General features: G+C 39.2%; 1 protein-coding gene across 14 annotated transcripts in view; it reads left to right on the top strand.

Annotated features, from left to right (window-relative positions):
* The window catches only part of LOC134336752 (elastin-like), a 243,913-nt gene that overhangs the window by 144,412 nt on the left and 77,489 nt on the right, over positions 1 to 22,012 (top strand). For all 14 annotated transcript variants that reach the window (XM_063031179.1, XM_063031178.1, XM_063031187.1 and 11 more), the window contains 5 exons: positions 1,005 to 1,040; positions 2,642 to 2,713; positions 5,732 to 5,767; positions 8,687 to 8,746; positions 14,619 to 14,654. In XM_063031179.1, the coding sequence (XP_062887249.1) occupies positions 1,005 to 1,040; positions 2,642 to 2,713; positions 5,732 to 5,767; positions 8,687 to 8,746; positions 14,619 to 14,654 (240 nt within the window). The remainder of the gene's footprint in view (positions 1 to 1,004; positions 1,041 to 2,641; positions 2,714 to 5,731; positions 5,768 to 8,686; positions 8,747 to 14,618; positions 14,655 to 22,012) is intronic.

Below are 22,012 nucleotides of genomic sequence, written 5' to 3' on the forward strand. Positions count from 1 at the left end.
TTGATTCAAAATAAGGCACATGGGGTCCATGGAGACTTTGTAGACCTGATTTAAATTTGGTCTGGGCATTCATACAGAGGGTTAGTGGTGGTAGATATTATTCTGACCAAAGGACCAAGGGTCCTGTTTCCATGCCTCCAAGGTGTCTTCCTGAGTGAGGCATTGTTGACCACATACTAAATATATGATGTGACCCTCAATGAGGTTTTCATGGGTTCAAGTCCCTTGGAGGCTATAGATGTACATAACTATTGCAGTCAATATTCTATATCAATTCCAATGTTCTTAGTGCAAATTGAGTGATGATAGATTAAACATTACCAGGTGAGGATCTGTCCATAACAGTAAATGGCCAGAGAATGAATTATCATTTACAGACATGGATTGCCTGAGTATCTTCAGCTGTTGATTTCTGCTGGTAACCCAACTCACTGGATGCTCAGTCAACATTCCTTCAATAACATTGTTTGACCTAAGAGCCATCTCAGTTTAGTTTGATGACGGAATGTATTGCAGTGCCAACAAATGTCAAAAAGTATATATATGACAGAGTGTTGAAAAACCTGGCAATAAGGTAAATCATTCAGTATATACACCATGCAACCATATGGAATAAGGTAAATTATTCAGTGTATATACCATGCAACCATATGGAATAAGGTAAACCATTCAGTATATATACCATGCAACCATATGGAATAAGGTATATCATTCAGTATATATACCATGCAACCATAGGGAAAAAGGTAAATTGTTCTTTCTTGCCCTATATGTAAGCTTAAAGATGATTTTATTTTGTTACAAAAACAGCTCTCAAAGCACACAACAATCAAGCAGCATCTATAAAGTGATGAACAGATTTAATGTTTCATACGAATTTTGTTAGTTGGGCTTGAAGAATTTGCCTCAATACTAAATATCTTGGAATCATTTTTCTCTGTAATGGTGTGATGGTGTTGATCTACACAGGGCGCTGCTGTAATGTAAATCCTTTGACATTGCAGGTGCTTATGGAGCAGCCAAGGCAGCTAAATTTGGAGGTAAAATTTCCTATACATTGTTCCATCAATGCCACTTTGTTTCATGGAGAATCCTGTAATCTATACAATACCTTGTGTTCACTCTGCTATTTGATCCTACCAAAAAACAATAATCTTTTTTAAGTCTTCATTTCAAGAGAATCTTAATGGCTTCACGTGTAGGCAGTGTGTCACCAAATATCAATAATATATTAATAAGCATAGTACAATAACTTAATAATCCTGTTAACAAACATATAACTTAAGTAAATGGTAGAAAATTGCAAAAAGTCAGAATCGGCTTTTCCTACTCCAGAGAACATGAACTTTAGTCATTACAGTTCTGTGCCATGTATTTGCAATGATTGAACCTGTAGGCATGAAGAACAAAACCTGTGATTTTTCAGGGCATATTTCAAATTTTTCAGTACATAATATTGAAATATGTTATATATGAAGTGTCTTTGGTGATAAAGACAACATTGTTATGTGGCTAAATATAAAGCAGATAACTTTTCAAGGAGTTATCATTCACTCACAGGTATTATCTAAATCTACCTTTCCATCCCTTCTCATGACTGGTAACAAGAAAGTGACAGGTGTGCTACATGCGTTACTAACTGAGTAAAAGATCCTTAAGATTGGTTGATAATTCCACGAAAGGGAACATTTTGTATCTTGGTTCATAGTTTTACTAATAGGGTTTAGAAGTGATCAGATTCCTCTCAGTAGAATCAGTCTGACAACCCTCTCCACATATAGATATTTATTGTACAAGATGTTTTGCAGTACAACCATCATCTTCAATGTCGATGTAGCCAATGTACTGAGAATTCAAGTGGGATGTTCAATATGGTAGGGGTTTTCTATGTCTCCCAAAATTAAAGATTTAATTTTTTAACTTCCTGCTGTTGTGTTCAGAAATGATGAGGGAAACATACTGTCATGGAAGTTTGAAAAAAATAGTGGACTTAATAAAATTAAGTACAGATATTCTTATAAAATAAAATCAGAAGAGTGACAATCACTGGTGCTAAGAATTCTTTGAATAGAATATTGGGTAATTGTTTTTGATCCATAAAACACATTCTGCTTACAGATGTGGTAAAATTACAAGCTTTATTCTTTTCTCCTTCTCTCTGACCTGGTGTCATACTGTTTAGTGTTAGGCAGCTGTTTAAATATTCAGACACTCAAGCGTTAGGATCAACTGCTAAACTGTTCCAAATTTCACCTAACCACGTCCTTCACTTACCTGAGTATCTCTGGTGCCCTTGTATGCTGTAGCCCATTTTTTTTTAGAATGATTCTCAGGTTTTCCATCACAGTACATATTCCACGGCCAGTTAACATCATGGTCTTCACATTCAAAATGGAGTAAACTACACTTTCACATCAAACACATTTTCTCCACTCTCACAATGACTGTATGAGTTAAATAATGAAGTCATTAAACTTTTGAACACGGTGCACAATCTGTTCGTGCAGTCAATGAAACTAGCAATTTACTCTTGCAATTGGTAATATGAACAATGCTGTAGACTTGGTAACAAATAAAAATTACTCTTGTTAAGGCTATACAAAATTAAGGTGGTTGTACATCTGTTGTGTTGATATTCCAGCTGGTGTTCCAGGAGCGGTTCCTGGTCTTCCATTTAGGGGTGTTCCAGGTGCTGTTCCAGGAGGTGTACCTGGTAATTTTATCTTTCAATAATTATATCTTAATATTTTTTCAATATTTTTATTGATTTCTATATAGAAGAATACAGAGTCCAAGAGAATATATTTTATAAAACAAAAGAAAAAATATAATAATACCAGATACAGTATATTGAATCACATTAACAAACTTCTTACTCTATATTCATATAAATTAGATTAATTCGTATATTAGAATATAAACAATTTTATAAAAAGAAAGATCTATACCCACTACCAAAGTCGAAACTGTTTGGGGGAAAAAAAAAGGAAAAAAACCTTACCAGATAATAAAATATGCTATTAATCAACTTCTGTACTTTAACCAGAAGTCAAAGATTATGAAAATAATTTTCAAACGGCCCCCACAAATTTTGAAAATCTTGGTTAGATTCAGAAATTGAACAAAGAATCTTCTCTAAATTTAAGCATGGCATAACGTCCCGTAACCACTGAGCATGATTTGGCGGAACAGCATCCTTCCACTTAACAAAAGTCGCCCTCCTAGCCATAAGAGAGATAAAAAGCCATCTTAATTTTTGAATGGAAACTTTAAGTACAGTTTTTGACAAGTTTTGTAATCTTTTTTCTTAAAAAAATTGTAGTCTTTCACTTTATATGAATTCTATAGTTTGATTGCAAGTAGAAAAAAATTATCTTTCCTGAGCAAACTTGAGAGTGGAGTCATAGCTGTGGAAAGATACACACAGAAACAGTCCCTTCAGCTCTCGCAGACCAGAATCAGAATCGGGTTTAATATCACCGGCATGCGTCGTGATATTTGTTAATTTAGCAGCAGCAGCAGCAGCAGGGCAATGCAATACATGTTAAATACAGAAAAAAATGTGTATACTGCTGTGTACATACATCTATTGATGCTTCTGGACACATCTTCAGTGATGTTCCTGGAATCATCGGGTGTTTCGGGTCTTTCAACATCATACAACCTCCTCCAGGTGACCCAGCCGGGGCTGATCAGACCCCAGCTTGTGTCCAGATGGCTAGCTACTTATGACTCCATGGCTCCCCTCTTTTGAGCCACAGCCATCTTGAGGCCCTCTCTGCTGCATCGGTGGTACTGCGGATGGCTCTCCTCTTCCTCTCTCCCTCGATGCCCAAATTGCTGTGAAGGCTCTAACTAAGGAACGGGCTGCGAATCCCCTACCACCAACCTCCACTGGGAGACACCTCGCTCTCCATCCAGCCTAAATAGTTACATTAAAAATAGTGCAAAACTAGAAATAATACATAAACACTAATCTCCGATTAATCCCATATCTGATTCTTCCCCCCCTTTGACTTCTGCCAGACCCAACCACTCAGTTACACATTGGGGGCAATGCACAGTGGCTAGATGACCTATTAATCTGCACTTGTTCGGAATGTATGAGGAAACTGGAGCACTGGAGGAAAACCTTTGTAGTCCCAGAAAAAACATGGCAAACTTCATACAGGCAGGACCTGAGATTAGGTTTGAAGCCATGTCACTCTACTGTGAAATAGTGGCTTAATAGCTGCAACACTGTGCAACCCTTCTGATGACATTTCTATGGAGAAGATTGGATTTTCTTCTTGCTTGGTTTTGAGCTGAGATGGTCTTGTAAAAAGAGTTTCGGATTTCAGTGGAAAGCACTGCTAGCTAAGAAATATGCTCACTTTCACTTTCTGCCACCATCATGCCTGGCAACACACTCAAATCTTTAGCCAGAATTGCTCTGAAAATCATCTTTGATTGGACTTTTCAATGTCAATTACAAAATAATGAACTGGTTAAATAAACAAATATATTGTTAAAATAGGCTCTGGGGCCTTGTAACAAAGCTTTCTTCAGTATTCAATTTAACCCCTTGTCAATTTAGTCCAGCCACTCATTTAGCAACCCACATGAAAGCTGCATTAAGCAATGAGTTTCTAAACATAGCTAATAATGGCCAAAAAAATTATTCTGCTAGTCGCATTTATTTGATACAAGATCAGAAAACCAGCATCTAACATTTTGCCCATAGTCTCACATTTGCCACATGTTGTTATTCCTTTCTTGAAAATGATTTTTCTCCACTGGGATTTTAAATAGTCCTCACCAGATGATTCAGAATCAGTTGAAAGATACCTGAACATTATTTAGGAGCTGCAGAATTTCTCCTCCCAAAGAATAAATTAGTTTCCCATTTGTTTGTCTCTGACACAATGGGTCTGCAAATTGACTTCATTGTTCAACAATAACATGGAAGGCTTTCTTTTTGTAATTTTAATTATTTTTGGTTATTTAGAGTCTAAGTGGGAAATGCAATGAGATTGTCATTCCCCGATGAGATTGGGATTGGATTAAAACTAATGGAGATAGTACATCCACAAGTACAGGTTAAGCTACACACATCAAAGTTGCTGGTGAACGCAGGTCCTGACTAGTCCTGACGAAGGGTCTCGGCCTGAAACGTCGACTGCGCCTCTTCCTATAGATGCTGCTTGGCCTGCTGCGTTCACCAGCAACTTTGATGTATGTTGCTTGAATTTCCAGCATCTGCAGAATTCCTGTTGTTTACAGGTTAAGCTTTTTGTCGTGATTCTGCTACAAAAACTTCCACAAGATATGTGTGCGGAAGCTTGCAATCTGACTCCCAAAAGTAGCTCAATGCATGGATTATACAAACTTGAGATACAGAAACCACTGAGTTGAGCAATTCTGCGAGTCACCTCGCATTTATCCAGTGAAGTGTGATGTGATATCTGCACACATCACACTTTGTTTTGTACTCCTATATGTTACTACTTATAATTTGTAAAATCCCATCTAATAGCCAAAAGAATTATCAGGATTACATGTGTCTTAATTAAACAAGGGACATTGTCTGACTTTATTCAAATCTTTTACAATCTTAAGTCTTATATCACTGTTGTTTTGAATAATTTTCATTAATATTGAATATTTACAAACTATGTTTTCTCTGGAATGAGACGGTGTGGTTGATCATTATTCTCATCTGTGATGATTTGTCAATTATCTTTTGTTTCAGGTGGCTATGCTGCAGCCAAAGCTGCTAAATTTGGAGGTAAATCATCTTAATTTCTTGGTTCCTTTAAAAACCTAATCTGTCAGTATATCTCTGTCAAGAAGGAGATAAAAGTCTCACAGATTAAAACACCACAGTAACCTCCCTACTTCTAGGGATGTACTATCTATATCAAAAATGTTTTTTATAAATATTGGCACATTCCTTCGGACAAATATAGGAAAGTTGTTGCTATGACTCAAGAAACAGAGCTGCTTTCTGTTATATATAAATATAGAATTTGCTGTTACTAACTGATATCTTCTAGTTGCAATTAATTCCACATATCTTTCTTGTATGTTAGCTGTGGGAAATACATTGTCAAGATACCACACTTCCAATAATCCTAATACTTCTCAGTGGTTATTAAGGCAGATTTTCAAAATTTGCATGGTTTTGTAAAAGGGAAAGGTACAAAACTTCTACATGATCGGTTTGATTTGGAGATGTTATTTCATGACCAAAGAGTCCAGAACCAGTGGTCATAGTCTCAAAGATAAGGGGTTGGTCACTCATCAGTTGCTAAGTGAGAGATTTTTAACATTAGATGATATGTAACATCCCAGAAAATACTTCCAAAACTGCTAAATATGTAACTATTTTTATCTTGTTTTCATAGTTCGTTCAATGACACTATGAAAAGCCAAGGAAATTCCTGTAATCCAGGCAAATGCTTGGTTTGCTTGTCTGTACTGTGAACCTTGGTCTGAATAGAACCTCAGTGACCTCTGTTTGTAGCACAGTGCTATCAAGTTTTAACATCTGTTTTGTCTGCATAATATATGAACCATCTATAACTAAAGTGAATATGTTAACCGGCAGTTATAGCGGCACTTTCTATCATTGCAGTTTAGCATTAGTATAGTCAGCAATGGAACACATACAGACGTGATGGAATATTTGCAATGATATTAATAACAGCCAGTGATTATACAAGGCATGATGTCATACGTCTTAAGGAACTGGCAGTAAACAATTTGGAAGATAATTTTGCAACTTTTATTGCTTATTGCTCATTGCATTGCAATGTTGTAACTATATGTTATAATTATGTGGTTTTTGTCAGTTTTTCAGTCTTGGTCTGTCTTGTTTTTTTTGTGATATCACACCGGAGGAAATATTGTATCATTTCTTAATGCATGCATTACTAAATGACAATAAAAGAGGACTGCGTGTCCTCATAATCTAATCTAATCATTGTAGCCAGTAGATTATTATTTTTTTATTTATTGAGATGCAGTGTAGAATAGGCCCTTCCAGCCCTTCAATCCCCCAATTTTAATCCTAGCCTAATCACAGGTCAATTTACAATGACCACTTAACCTACCAATCAGTACATCTTTGGACTATTGGACTGGAGCACCCGGAAAAACTCCGCGCAACCACGGGGAAAATGCGCTAACTCCTTACAGGCAGCGACAGGTCGCTGGTACTGTAATGCATTATACTTATCTGGATGTGCATGCCGCATCCCCCCACCCACTGCAGCACACCTCCACTCTGCCCAATCTGCAGTACCATTTGCAATCCAGTCCCTGGTAAAACTTGCTTCGCGCCCCTGACCGCTCTACTTTTAGGCCTACTCCACTGATATACAATGCTGCAGCAAATGAACAATACAGTACACTGCTATTATGTGGGTAGATCTACTGCATATGACTGTCAATTAAAGAAGAAGCTAACTTCATAAATGAGTGCAGCTAATTGCAAATCCTAACACATATCCTCATCACTTGAGGTTAGCAGATCTCCAACTGCCTGGAGTTCTACAGTTTCTCTCCAATGCTGAGCTTCTTTCGTTTTTTTTTTCTCAAATAATCAAAGTAGCTGAAGAAACACCGGTCATTTTTTGATGCTTGTTTCTATATCACCTTTCCTCAGTTGACTGAGCCTACATTCTCTAACAATCATAAATGTTAAGTACATCTTGTGTGTAACTTGTTGAGAAAAAGTGCATAATTGTTCAGTTACTCTTCCATTACTGCATGAAAGGAAACATTTTCTACCTCTTATTTTCAATTACCTTTCCTGTAACCGTACAAAGTTCAAAGTCTCAGAGACACTTTATTTTGGCCATTTCTCCCTTACCTTCTCTGCAACTGAAACTAACTTGTTTTCTCTCTGAGTCTCAGACATGAAATGTTAACTCTTTTTCTCTTTCCACAGATGTTGCCTGAACTGTTGAATGTTTCTGGCATTTTCTGTTTTTATTTCACATGATTCTGTCACAGCCAGTATCTAAGCAAAGGAGCAAATAATAGTTTTGAATGGCACTTTTCAAAGATAATAAAGTTTTAGTAGAATTTCAATAATCTGCTGTCTGACTATTCAGAAATCTGGATGTTTCAGCATCTGGCTCACAAGGGGCCTAGTTTGCATGTTTCCTGATGCACACTACGGACCCAGTTCCTGTCCTTACTTTCCACTAAATATGGCCTTAGTGTATACATGGTCTTTCAACTCACAAAGACCTAGTTTCTATGTTCCTTTTCCAGTACCCAGGCACTAGTTGACTCATTCCCTTTCCACTCACCTGGGCCCCATTTTTTAATGTTTCCGGGCCAGAGTTCCCACGCTGTCTCTCAATTTACCAGTTTTACTGAAACATTCATGATCACATTGTGTACAACTAAAAAGAGTACTAAACTATTCATTTTTCATATTAATATCCAATTGTATGGAAAATCTGCCAGTCTAGAATCACAAAAGTTACAATCATGTAGATGGAGGGTTATCAGAGTTTTATCATATTTAAATAATCTTAAATACCACATTTGATCCTTTGATTATACTCCAAAATCTGTACTTAGTAATTTATTTGTGATAAGTGGTCAATACCATACTGAAGTTTCTTCAGTTCCAATTGAAAGTTCTTCTGCCAGTTGTTCAGAAAATACTTCTCCTATGTTGATATTCCAGGAGGTGTTCCAGGAGGCGTTCCGATCGGAGTACCTGGGGTTGGACTAGGTGGTGTTCCAGGTAAGGTGTCTCTCAGTGCTGACATCTTCAATTGTTGAACAAGTTTTGCAATAATATCTGTGCCATTATTTGATAACTATATTATGTTTCATTTCATGGTATTCTGTATCAAAATCACTGGCATACGATCTGTTGTGATTTTTTTATTGTTTTTTTGTTTTGCGGCCCCACTAGAGTGCAATAACATAAAATATCCCTTGGACAGGTGTAGCTGGTTCAGAACGCCAATGGCTAGAGTCCTCACTAAGACCAAGAAAGTAGAACACATTACTCCAGTTCTCAGATCACTACCCGGGCTTCCCATCCATCAGCGGATTGACTTTAAAATATTACTACAGGTTTATAAAGCACTGAATGGTCTCGGGCCAAAATACATCTCTGACCTCTTGCTGCATTATGAACCTTCCAGAGCTCTCAAGTCATCTGGGGCAGGTCTGTTTACTGTCCCCAGTGTCAAAACTAAACATGATGAAGCAGCTTTTAGTTACTATGCTCCACATATCTGGAATAACCTTCTGAAGGATCTGAAGTCTGCCCCAACTTTAAGCTCTTTTAAATCGAGTCTTAAAGCTTTTTAAACTTCGCTGCAGCTTTTAATTAGTATCTCCTGCACTGTAAATTCTATTTATCATATCTAGTTTTGTGATTTTATTCTGTTAAGAATAATATTGTCTGAAAGTTGATGTTTGATTTTTTTTTTATATCTTGTTCTACGTAAAGCATTTTGAATTGCCTTGTGTTTGAAAAGCGCTAGACAAATAAACTTGCTTACTTTTGAGACAGTACTACAGTGCAAAAACATAAAAATACTATAAATTACAATAAGAAATGTATACTAAATTAAATGTCTAGTATAAGAAGAGAGTAAAAATAGTGAGGTAGTATCTATGGGATGATTCATTATCCATTCAGAAATCTGAAGGATGAGGGCTGTTCCTAAAATATTACTGTGTGTACATTTCTTCAGGCTCTTGTATCTACTCTGTGATGGTAGCAGTAAAAAGAGAGCACTTCTGGGTGATGGCGATCTGAATATGGCCTGAATCTTTATTGATAGACCTCCCTGGCCTAGCATAAGAACAGATCCCTCACTTACCTAGTTTAGAATGAGAGCATCATGCAATTAGAGTCCCAGTTTTCAGTAACCACTATCACCAGCAATGAGGTCGTTCACCACCCTACTATTTTTCAGCAGATACTGTGTATCCCATATGTTGTGCAGGGGGAAAAAAAAACATGATGATACAGCCATTTGCTGAGCCATATCCAATTTTTGTAAGTTCAAAGATACCTCTCCACATTTTGAGCTCACTATACAATCCAGTTAAGGAATTTCCTGAAGAAAATGAATCAAATAACTAAATTCGCCTCTTTTGTCTCTGCAGTGGTGTATATATTTTACCTGAGACTCAAGCAAACAAATCCTCAGCAAGTGATCTTGCTTCTCATTTCAGTGCACTGGTGTTTAGATGGGAGTGGCTTTTACCCTGAAGAGATTTTAAACATTTAGTCTCGACTGATTGATAATTATTTTTAAAGAAAGACCTGAGAACATGATATAAATGTGAAAAGTAGGCTATTGTCTTTTCTTGATGGGTTACTGATTTCCTCACACAGAAAATTGTTGCCATGGAAAAGGGTTATGGTAATGGGATGCCAAATTCCAAATTAAGTCATCAGGAATTGATTGAACAAAATCATCAGATCCCCTAAAAAAAAGGAATTGAAAGAAAATATTCTGTTTCTTGGAATTTTTTAATCATTGTTGGCCAGCTTTTTTTAGAGACAGTGTAAAATGTCACAAGGAGCTTTTCCGCGAGATCTGTGATGAATATAATGGTACAATGATGGACTCAGCTCCAGTGTTGGTGAATAGACAACTGTTATTAGAGCTGTAAATTCCAAATGTTTCCATAGAATATAACTATGTTGCAGTAGTTTAAGTCATTGAGGCCCCACTTGGAGTACCGTCCAGTTTTTGTCACCCTGCTACAGCAAAGACATGGTTAAACTCGAAAGAGTGCCGAAAAAAATCTACAAGGATGTTGCCAGGACTAGAAAGCCTGAATGGTAAGGAGATGTTGGCCAGGCTAGGATTTTATTCCTTGGAATGTAAGAGAATGAAGGGAAAACTTATAAAAGTATTTAAGATTATGCAAGGCATCGACAAGGTGAATGGTAAGAATCTATTCTCCAGGTAATGGGAATCCAAAACAATGTGGCATTGGCTTAGGGTAAGAGGAGAAAGATTTTAAAGGAACTAGAGGGGCAACATTTTCAAGCACAGAGTGGTGATTATATGGAATGAACTGGCAGAGGGAGTAGTCAAGGCAGGTACAGTAGTATCATTTAAGAAGCACGTGGATAGGTACATGGCAGAGTGGGGCCTGGAGGAAAATAGTCCAGCCACTGGAAATTGGAACCAGCTGGGTGGATGACATGGTTGGCATATGTTGGTTCGGCCAAAGGCCTTGTATGACTCTATTACATGGATGGGTGCTTGGATAGGAAATACTTAGAGGAATATGGGCCAAATTCAAATGGGACTAGTTCAGATGGGCCAAATAGCCTTTTTCCATGCTGTAAGACTCTGACTGATAAAATTTCAGGTGTTATTCACAAAGACCAACCATGATTGCAGTTTCCATTTTGATTCCTGAAATGGTGGGTTCACCATCATGAGATATGATTTCACAGAAATGTACAAAATTCCAATGAGGGTGATAAATTAGGTTTATGAAAATCAATAAAAGAAGCTTCAGCTCCAGGAATCTGAAATGAATCTTAGACCTGAAATATTAACTCCTTTTCTCGTTGCACAGAGCTGCCTGATTTACTAAACCTTTCCAGCGTTTTCTGTTTTTAAATACAGGGTTTATGTTTCCCATGACTCTTATCATCATCATAAGAGATTGGCTATTCAGAACAGTGATCAGAACTTTATCTGTATAAGGCTGTGAATCTGTGGGATTCTGTATCCAAGAGGGATGTTGATTCAGTTGCAAAGTACATTCACGACGTGGACAGGCCAACCAGGGGGAATGCCATACTAGATCTAGTACTAGGTAATGAACCGGGTCAGGTCACAGATCTCTCAGTGGGTGAGCATCTGGGGGACAGTGACCACCGCTCCCTGGCCTTTAGCATTATCATGGAAAAAGATAGAATCAGAGAGGACAGGAAAATTTTTAACTGGAGAGAGGCAAATTATGAGGCTATAAGGCTAGAACTTGCGGGTGTGAATTGGGATGATGTTTTTGCAGGGAAATGTACTATGGACATGTGGTCGATGTTTAGAGATCTCTTGCGGGTTGTTAGGGATAAATTTGTCCCAGTGAGGAAGATAAAGAATGGTAGGGTGAAGGAACCATGGGTGACAAGTGAGGTCGAAAATCTAGTCAGGTAGAAGAAGGCAGCATACATGAGGTTTAGGAAGCAAGGATCAGATGGGTCTATTGAGGAATATAGGGAAGCAAGAAAGGAGCTTAAGAAGGGGCTGAAAAGAGCAAGAAAGGGGCATGAGAAGGCCTTGGCGATTAGGGTAAAGGAAAACCCCAAGGCATTCTTCAATTATGTGAAGAAAAAAAGGATGACAGGAGTGAAGGTAGGACCGATTAGAGATAAAGGTGGGAAGATGTGCCTGGAGGCTGTGGAAGTGAGCGAGGTCCTCAATGAATACTTCTCTTCGGTATTCACCAATGAGAGGGAACTTGATGATGGTGAGGACAATATGAGTGAGGTTGATGTTCTGGAGCATGTTGATATTAACGGAGAGGAGGTGTTGAAGTTGTTAAAATACATTAGGACAGATAAGTCCCTGGGGCCTGACGGAATATTCCCCAGGCTGCTCCACGAGGCGAGAGAAGAGATTGCTGAGCCTCTGGCTAGGATCTTTATGTCCTCGTTGTCCACAGGAATGGTACCGGAGGATTGGAGGGAGGCGAATGTTGTCCCCTTGTTCAAAAAAGGTAGTAGGGATAGTCCGGGTAATTATAGACCAGTGAGCCTTACGTCTGTGGTGGGAAAGCTGTTGGAAAAGATTCTTAGAGATAGTATCTATAGGCATTTAGAGAATCATGGTCTGATCAGGGACAGTCAGCATGGCTTTGTGAAGGGCAGATCGTGTCTAACAAGCCTGATAGAGTTCTTTGAGGAGGTGACCAGGCATATAGATGAGGGTAGTGCAGTGGATGTGATCTACATGGATTTTGGTAAGGCATTTGACAAGGATCCACAAGGTAGGCTTATTCAGAAAGTTAGAAGGCATGGGATCCAGGGAAGTTTGGCCAGGTGGATTCAGAATTGGCTTGCCTGCAGAAAGCAGAGAGTGGTGGTGGAGGGAGTACGTTCAGATTGGAGGATTGTGACTAGTGGTGTCCCACAAGGATCGGTTCTGGGACCCCTACTTTTCCTGATTTTTATTAACGACCTGGATGTGGGGGTAGAAGGGTGGGATGGCAAGTTTGCAGACACACAAAGGTTGGTGGTGTTGTAGATAGTGTAGAGGATTGTCAAAGATTGCAGAGAGACATTGATAGGATGCAGAAGTGGGCTGAGAAGTGGCGGATGGAGTTCAACCCGGAGAAGTGTGAGGTGGTACACTTTGGAAGGACAAACTCCAAGGCAGAGTACAAAGTAAATGGCAGGATACTTGGTAGTGTGGAGGAGCAGAGGGATCTCAGGGTACATGTCCACAGATCCCTGAAAGTTGCCTCACAGGTGGATAGGGTAGTTAAGAAAGCTTATGGGGTGTTAGCTTTCATAAGTCGAGGGATAGAGTTTGAGAGTCGCAATGTAATGATGCAGCTCTGTAAAACTCTGGTTAGGCCACACTTGGAGTACTGAGTCCAGTTCTGGTCACCTCACTATAGGAAGGATGTGGAAGCATTGGAAAGGGTACAGAGGAGATCTACCAGGATGCTGCCTGGTTTAGAAAGTATGCATTATGATCAGAGATTAAGGGAGCTAGGGCTTTACTCTTTGGAGAGAAGGAGGATGAGAGGAGACATGATAGAGGTGTACAAGATAATAAGAGGAATAGATAGAGTGGATAGCCAGCGCCTCTTCCCCAGGGCACCACTGCTCAATACAAGAGGACATGGCTTTAAGGTAAGGGGTGGGAAGTTCAAGGGGGATATTAGAGGAAGGTTTTTTATTCAGAGAGTGGTTGGTGCGTGGAATGCACTGCCTGAGTCAGTGGTGGAGGCAGATACACTAGTGAAGTTTAAGAGACTACTAGACAGGTATATGGAGGAATTTAAGGTGGGGGCTTATATGGGAGGCAAGGTTTGAGGGTCGGCACAACATTGTGGGCTGAAGGGCCTGTACTGTGCTGTATTATTCTATCTATCTATGAAGACAGAATTCTGGTTATTATAAAAATCAAAGGATATGGGGATTAGCACAGGAAAGTGATACCAAGATGAAAGCTCATCCATGATCTTACTCAATAGGTAACACTTGCTTTCTTTTTTTTATGTTTATTTTCTTAAGTTTAAAAACCAAATCAATCATAATTTGTCAAAAAATTCTGGAGTAGCTATTTGGTCAGGGATCTCTGCTGGTAGCTGAACCTAACTGATATTCAATCTACTTTTGTCCAGTAAGCTCCTGCAAGAACAACATATTTGTGAGATGTTTATTCATTTAACTTTTTGATCTGAACTGTTGTAAGGTTATTTAGTAGACAAAAAAATTGATTTTTTTAATCTAAATCTTTAATAATGTTATCACACATGCTTTTCTTAGCTTGTGCTAAAGAAAACTTTATTAAGGTTTCAACAATCTATATTAACATTGATTATTTTGGAAATGCAGTCAATTGTTACAATGCATGAGGCAAGTCTCTCATGTTGATCTTTTTGCATTGCAGGTGGATTAGCAGCAGCTAAAGCTGCTAAATTTGGAGGTAAGTATTCCTATTTTCATACAGAACAATCTAGAAATTCTGGGAATTTGACAGTGAAAAATATAAAATAATGAAAAGTGCTCACCAGGCCGAACAGCGTTTCTGGAGAGCACAACATACAGCCTCAAGTCTCCAGCATGTCCGGGAGGTGTTCTGCTTCCTAATTAGCTTTATTTAGAGATACAGTGTGGAATAGGCCTTCCTGGCCCTTTGAGCCACACCACCCATCAACCGCCAATTTAACCCTAGCCTAATCATGGGATAATTTACAATGACTAATCAACCTACTAACCATTAACCTTCAGGCAGAGAGAGGTAACCAGAGCACCCAGAGGAAACACAGGTGTTCACGGGGAGGTCATACAGACTCCTTACAGAGGATGCTGGGATTGAACTCCACTCTGACAAACCGATCTGTAATCGCTCTAAACATTACACTAGCATGACACCCCAATAGATTCTGATATCAGTTACAAACGTAAGATTGATTTAAAGAAGCATATTTGTATTGGCTCCTGTGCTTCTCAAAAAAAAACCCTTCTCCAGTTTTCTCAGGCCCTATTACTTTTCTCACCAATAGGAATTCATTTATGGACTTTGATTTTTATTTTGATGACTTCCATTATTTTGTGTGTGAAATTGTTTTCAAACCTGTTCTAAATATTTTGTGCCAAGCTTGTCTCTCTATGGAATATGTGGAATATCTTGGTTTCAGTCTTATTCAGGTTCTCCAGTCTTAATTCTTCCCATACAGTGATGATTACTGATTCGCTTTCTGCTGTAAATCAGAACTTATAAGTTTTATGCTTTTTTTGCCAATTCCCTTCAAAGACATCATGCTTTGAACAAATAATGCAATTTCTTGTGGGATGTTGTAGCCATTTCTGAGGATGAATCCACAATATTATTTTAAATGGATGCCCAGTGCATTTAAACAATGAGAATGGATTGAACCCATTGCAAGACAACATATCATAGGTGATATGCATTTTCGATCGATTGTTTAATAAATCTGCTTATTTATTATCATTTTAAGCACTGATAACTAAGTTTCTGATCACTTTCTAAGGTGTAGGCTCTAATAACAGAAATATGTTGGGAGTGAACTACCTTTATGAGTTACCGGTCACATATTTTGAGTGTTTTCTACCTTTAACCTTATTGGATGGAGGCTCTACAATAACAACGTGCAACATCAGGGGTTGAATTTTCTCTGACTGTTATTCCAAGGTCTATATTTATGCAATACCTCCTTCTTTAGTAATGATGCCTGAGCTTATTCAGAATTCATACAGTGAGCTAGTATAGTATAATCTATGGGATTCCATTCTTGATGGAAGCTTGTGTTTCCATTGGAGACAATGTATGAAAGCTACCATTCCTTTGAGTGTTATTACCCTTCTTCATCCACATGCATTGAACACTATGGAGAACTACTGTGTTACAGTGCACAGAGCTGTGCTAAGTAGAGAAATATTTAATTATAATGAAAGAAAATTACTTAAAAATTATTCAATGCAGCACACACAAAATGCTGGAGTAACTCAGCAGGTCAGGCAGCATCCATGGAAATGAATAGACAATTTGGGTCAAGACCTTTCTTCAGGACTGAGGAGTGATTCAGCCTTCAAAGATAATATGTTTCAGTGACTACATAATGTTACTTTTTTGTAGGAGGACTGAACCTGGTTATCTGGATTAATGAGAATCAGGTTTATTATCACCGGCATGTGTTGTGAAATTTGTTAACTTAGCAGCAGCAGTTCAATGCAATGCATAATATAGAAGAAAGAAAAAATAAATAAAATAATAATTTAAAAAAGTAAGTAAATCAATTAATAAATCAAGTAAATAAATTACAATGAGGATTTACTGTATCAGACTTTAGAGCTACTCCCTGCAGAACCACTCATTACTTCTATTATAATAATTGCAAGCTGTGTCATTGCTCTTTCCCCTTTCATTCACAAAATAAAGGTTTCACTGACATGCTTTAGTTAGTGGAAAAAAAAGCCAAAACAATTTGATCTACCATGAATGAACATGTGTAAATACTTTCATTTAGGACTGCATCATCAGAGGCATAAAATGTTTTTCTATGATATAAACCACAGTCCTTCCTTACACAAAATGCTGGAGGAAATCAGCAAGTCAAGAATCTATGGAGAGGAATAAACCAGTCAAAGCTTTGGGCCGAGACCCTTTGGTGGAAACGTCGATCGTTTATTCCACTCCATAGATGCTGTTTGATCTGCTGAGTTCCTTCAGCATTTGGTATGTGTTGCTCTAGATTTCCGGCATCTGCAGAAACTCTTGTGTTTATAGCTCTTCCTCATTGTAAAGTTCTTCTACATTGGTTGGCCTTGCTGGAGCAGGAAGATATCACAGCCATACACTGGACAACCATGATCAGCTAGTTGCTATATTACACTGAGTACTGCAGCAATCTGGGACGACCGACTGTCGACCATAGACGATGGCATGATCTGAGAAAAGATGTGTTGGGAAGAGAAGTCCTGTCATCCTGAGAGAGTAAAGGATTTTCAGTGCCCGGAATACCGCTGGGACTCTCATCAGGCTGGACCGACAATGTGATCCAACTTGCACATGACTGCACGACAGTACCAGAAAGCACCCAGGGACCATGCCAATTTCCACTGAGGCATCTTGTTACTCCCATGGAGCAGCAATTTGTTTATTCTGCAGTTTTATAGTCAGCAGCACCTGATGAATTCAGCATGTGCTCCTGTGGATCAGAAACCTGCTTCCGTTACTGGAGAATTGACGGCAGCTAGTGTGGAAACATGTGCTACTTCCAAAGTTGAAACAATGGCCTAGCCCTGCATGACTGTCACAAGATGTTTGATGTGACTTGCCCATGTTCCTAGCGGCTTCGTATACATGGTCTGCAGGATCTGAAAATCTAACGGTCATATTACATGTCTTTACTTACCTCCTCTTGAACACTTACCATTTATGGTCCTCTTCTGAGTCATTTGGGGCAGTAGTATAATATGAAATTTTGCCTAATAAGGTGCTACAATAGGTTTCTGACCACTTCTGCCCGACAGCAGCTGTCTCTAAACATACAGCTCTCCTCTCGAGGCCAACTTCTGCCCTTGTGGTTCCAGTGAGGGGTTAAATGCAGTGGTACTGTGTGGTGTCCAGCCAGATTATCACAGCTGCAAGTCCTGATCAGTAGGAGTTTCATTCCTTATCTTTCCTTCTTTCTTTCTTAGCATGTGAGTCTGTGCCTTAGGCATGGGTCCCTTTGAGAGCAGATGACTCAAGGCTCAGATGCCCAGCCAAGAGCAGGCACTTGCGCAAAACTGCATTGGAAGCATTTTATATGGTGCCGCAGTTTCCATGTCGGGCAGCAGTAGAGGAAAAATAACCAATCGATGGCAACTTATAAAATCTGTACTATCCCTACGCACAAATTTACTTTAAAATTCTGCTTTTAAAGCAAGTTAATTTCCAGGCCAAGCTTCAGAAGACCAAATTTGCAAGCAATACTTTAGTAGTGGTCTCTCCAATTACAGTGCAATTGGATCCCTTCAATAGAGGGTGCATTCATTACATCCAGTAACAATGCTTAACACAGAATTATGAAGTTTCATTCACCAATAGCTAAGTGCTAGGTGGATGTGATTATTCATAATAATGATGATAATAATAATACAGGTTGACCTTCACTAATCCGACTACCTGTAATCCGGTTCCTTCAATAATCCGCACTGATTTCAAATTTTCTGTGCAACTGTGATTTCAAATTTTCCGGGCCACTGTACCAATCTGCTGCACATTGTTTTGGTTGCGCTAGATCTGTTCACATGTTGGCGCGCTCTTGTAAGCACAGACAGGTGATTCCTGCTTGTTCTCCTGCATTTACTAATATCATTTGTGTGAGGTGCGGCCGCCCAGCACCCACTTATCTCACCCGCCAGCGGCAGGGGGCTGGCGCACGCTGGGCCAGTCAGCCTTCTCACCTGCCTGCCGGCAGTCGCGCACTGCCCTCCGGCATCGACCGGCCAGTGCTCCATTCTCTTCTGCCGACAACCTCAGATCAGACATGGCGACCCGCTGAAGTTAAGCATACTACTAAGTGGAGGAAAAGAAACTAACGAGGATTTCCTCAGTAACTGCGAGTGCAATGTAGTCTTTGGGGTAACTACGAGTCTGTCTTTGCTATCGCTAAGCTCACGCTTGAGTGCTGGTAGTGGGTGCGTTTTATTTTTCGACGGTGGGGAGGGGGGATTTTTGCCCGCTGCCACTTACGCGCAGGAGGGAGGGGAGCGGGGGGGAGTTTAGGGGTTCTGACATTTAACTGTTGTTCATTCTTTGGGGCACTCCTTTGTTTTCATAGATGGTTGTGAAGAAAAAGAATTTCAGGATGTATTTTGTATACATTTCTCTGACATTAAATGAACCTTTGAAACCTTTGATATTTTAAAGGTATGATGAGGCGGTTAGCTATTGCTTAATGTGATCCTTCTGTAATTCGGCATTTTCACTAATCCGGCACTCCTCAGGTCCCAATGGTGCTGGATTACAGAAGGGCGACCTGCACTTTATTGAACCCGAGTGGGAAATTCTTTCATTACAGCAGCAACATTTAAAAACACACATAGCAGTGTGCTAACAAATAATAAGTACAGAACAATAATAGTGTAAAAATGCTAATAATATAAAAATAATGTACCAATGTGCAATAATAATGTACAAAATAATAAAGTAGAGACTATTGTACTATGATGTGTGTTCACCTGTCGCACAGAGATGAACTGTTGTATATGCTCTTTGCATTTGGTAGGAAAGATTCTCTGTAATGATCCTTGTGACAGTGGAGCTGAATGAGTCTATTTGAAAAGCTGCTTCTCTGCTTATTCAAATTTAGTATTCTTGTATAATGTTCCACACATTTTAAATATTTTTATTAACAATGAATATATTCATGTTCTTTACCAGTTACAAATGAAGCTGATTTGACAGTAATAATTCCATTATATTGTGTCCCGATTCTTTTTCATTCTACCATTGCTCTTTACCATTTCAACAAGGGCCACCAATAACAACTGGCATTTGTTTATAATCCGTCAGATTTAAATATTGCAACTTCTTTTCAGTCACGCATAACTGGTTCCACAGGTTGTGTATTGTACTCCAATTCTAGTGCCATTATTTAACGATCCAGAAGAGGCATGAATGTCAAATGCTAATTACCTGACCCCATAAGAATCAACAAGGTTGTATTTGTAGGTTTAAAAATATTTGTATATTTTAAGATAATCAAAGACAAAATCATGGTAGCATGATTAGTCTTTAATTATCCTTTACCGTAGGGCAGCATGGTAGCATAGTGGTTAGCACCACGCCTTACGGTACAGGCGACCCAGGTTCAGTTCCTGCTGCTGCCTGTAAAGAGTGTGTACGTTCTCCCAGTGAACACGTGGGTTTCCTCCGGGTACTCGGGTTTCCTCCACGGTTCAAAGACCCACCGGTTGGTAGGCTAATTGGTCATCGTATATTAAACCATGATTAGGCTAGCATTAAATTGGGGGATTGCTGAGCGCTGTGGCTCGAAGGGCTGGAAGGCCTTCTCTGCACTGAGGCTAAATAAATACAAATCAAGAAGCAGTTGTTTCACATATTCAGCAAGAAGTGGTGGAAATTTAGTACTTTCTTCCTGCATAAGATGGCAATAATAAATTATTTGAAAGTTAATACTGGGGAAATTTAAATTTTGACATCTATGTACTGTATATCAAATGACTGATTGATTCTAGTGACAGAAAAAGAAGTATTGACTAAACTGATCGGTGCAACAGACTTGAGCTGAATTTCTGAAGCCCTGCTGTTATGTACTGACGCTTTTTATTATGCCAGTTTATTGTCAATACCTACACTAGCCACGTTGTGCATTATACTGGTTTCCCCCGCTATCCGAAAGTAGCCCGTTCCTATGAAACTTCTCGTAAGCCGAAATGGCGTAAAGCGAAGAAGCAATTACCATTAATTTATATGGGAAAAATTTTTGAGCATTCCCAGACCTAAAAAATAACCTACCAAATAGCACATAAAACCTAAAATAACACTAACATATAGTAAAAGCAGGAATGATATGATAAATACGCAGCCTATGTAAAGTAGAAATAATGTATGTACAGTGTAGTTTCAGTTACCGGAATTGGGAAGACAGCAAGCGCAACACACACGCATTTTTCTGTCATACAGTTCTTTGTAAGCACTCAAAACATCCTGCAAACCTGCCCTAAACCTACGTGCCCTTTCAAAATTAAAGTCATACCTTTCTGTAGTCATTGCAGCACTGTCAATCGTAGCAAAAATCTCACACAAGTTCTTCATGTTCAGTTCCTGGATGACTTCACTTTTGGGCTGTTCGCTATTGCATTCACTGCTTCCGGACACAGTTTCCTCCAAATGCCATTTCTCATCGAGACTGTTAGCCTATCGAGAGCATCTCCAAGGTTGGCGATTGCCAATTTTATATTGTAGTCTTCCCAGATCTCTCGCAAAGATGCTTCGGAGTTGCCCTCTCTGTCAATGGCACTCACAATAAAACGCATCACATTTTGCGTATAGTTTCATTCACCACGATCGAGGCGCTTAATTACGAACAGTTTTACGCTAAGCGTAACACCTTTACGAGCTCTCTTAGGCTTTTCTGATACCTTAGGACACATCTTGCTAATGGATGCACAAAATAAATCGAGATAAAGCACAGATGCTCACAGACGCAGTTCAAAGCTATGGCGGCTTGATGCTGAGATGCTGAGTGTAGTTCCCGGGAAAGGAGCTTGGCGGTGTCACCCTCGCTGCTCGGGGTGCGCGCTGCCTCTATAACGGCTCGCTGCAAAACAAACGCTGAACGCTATTTTCGCTTTTTGCCTTTTTATGTAAAAGCGAAAATCCCTCTTCGGATTTCTTTCGGTTAGCGAAAACAGGTACTAATGTAGGTCTTCCGTAAAAGCAAAGTGGTGTAAAGTGAACGTTTGTAAAGTGGGGGGATGACTGTAATTCTATTAGTTCTATCTATGGTTGAAATGCTTTGGAACCTTTGATGGTGGCATAGTAGCATGGTGGATAGCATAATACTTTATAGTACCAGCAACCCTGTTTCAATGCCCACACTATCTGTATGGAGTTTGTATGTTCTCCCTGATTTGCATTGGTACTGTGTGGGTTTCCTCCCCTTGTCCAAAGACCTACTGGTTGCAGGGTTAATTGGTCATTGTAAATGGTCCCATGATTAGGCTAGGATTAAATCCGGGGATTGATGGACGGCATGGCTTGAAGGGCCAGAAGGGCCTACTTCATGCTGGATCTTAATAATTTGC

The sequence above is a fragment of the Mobula hypostoma genome, chromosome 23, assembly GCF_963921235.1.
Source record: "Mobula hypostoma chromosome 23, sMobHyp1.1, whole genome shotgun sequence".
NCBI classification, from domain to species: Eukaryota; Metazoa; Chordata; class Chondrichthyes; order Myliobatiformes; family Myliobatidae; genus Mobula; species Mobula hypostoma.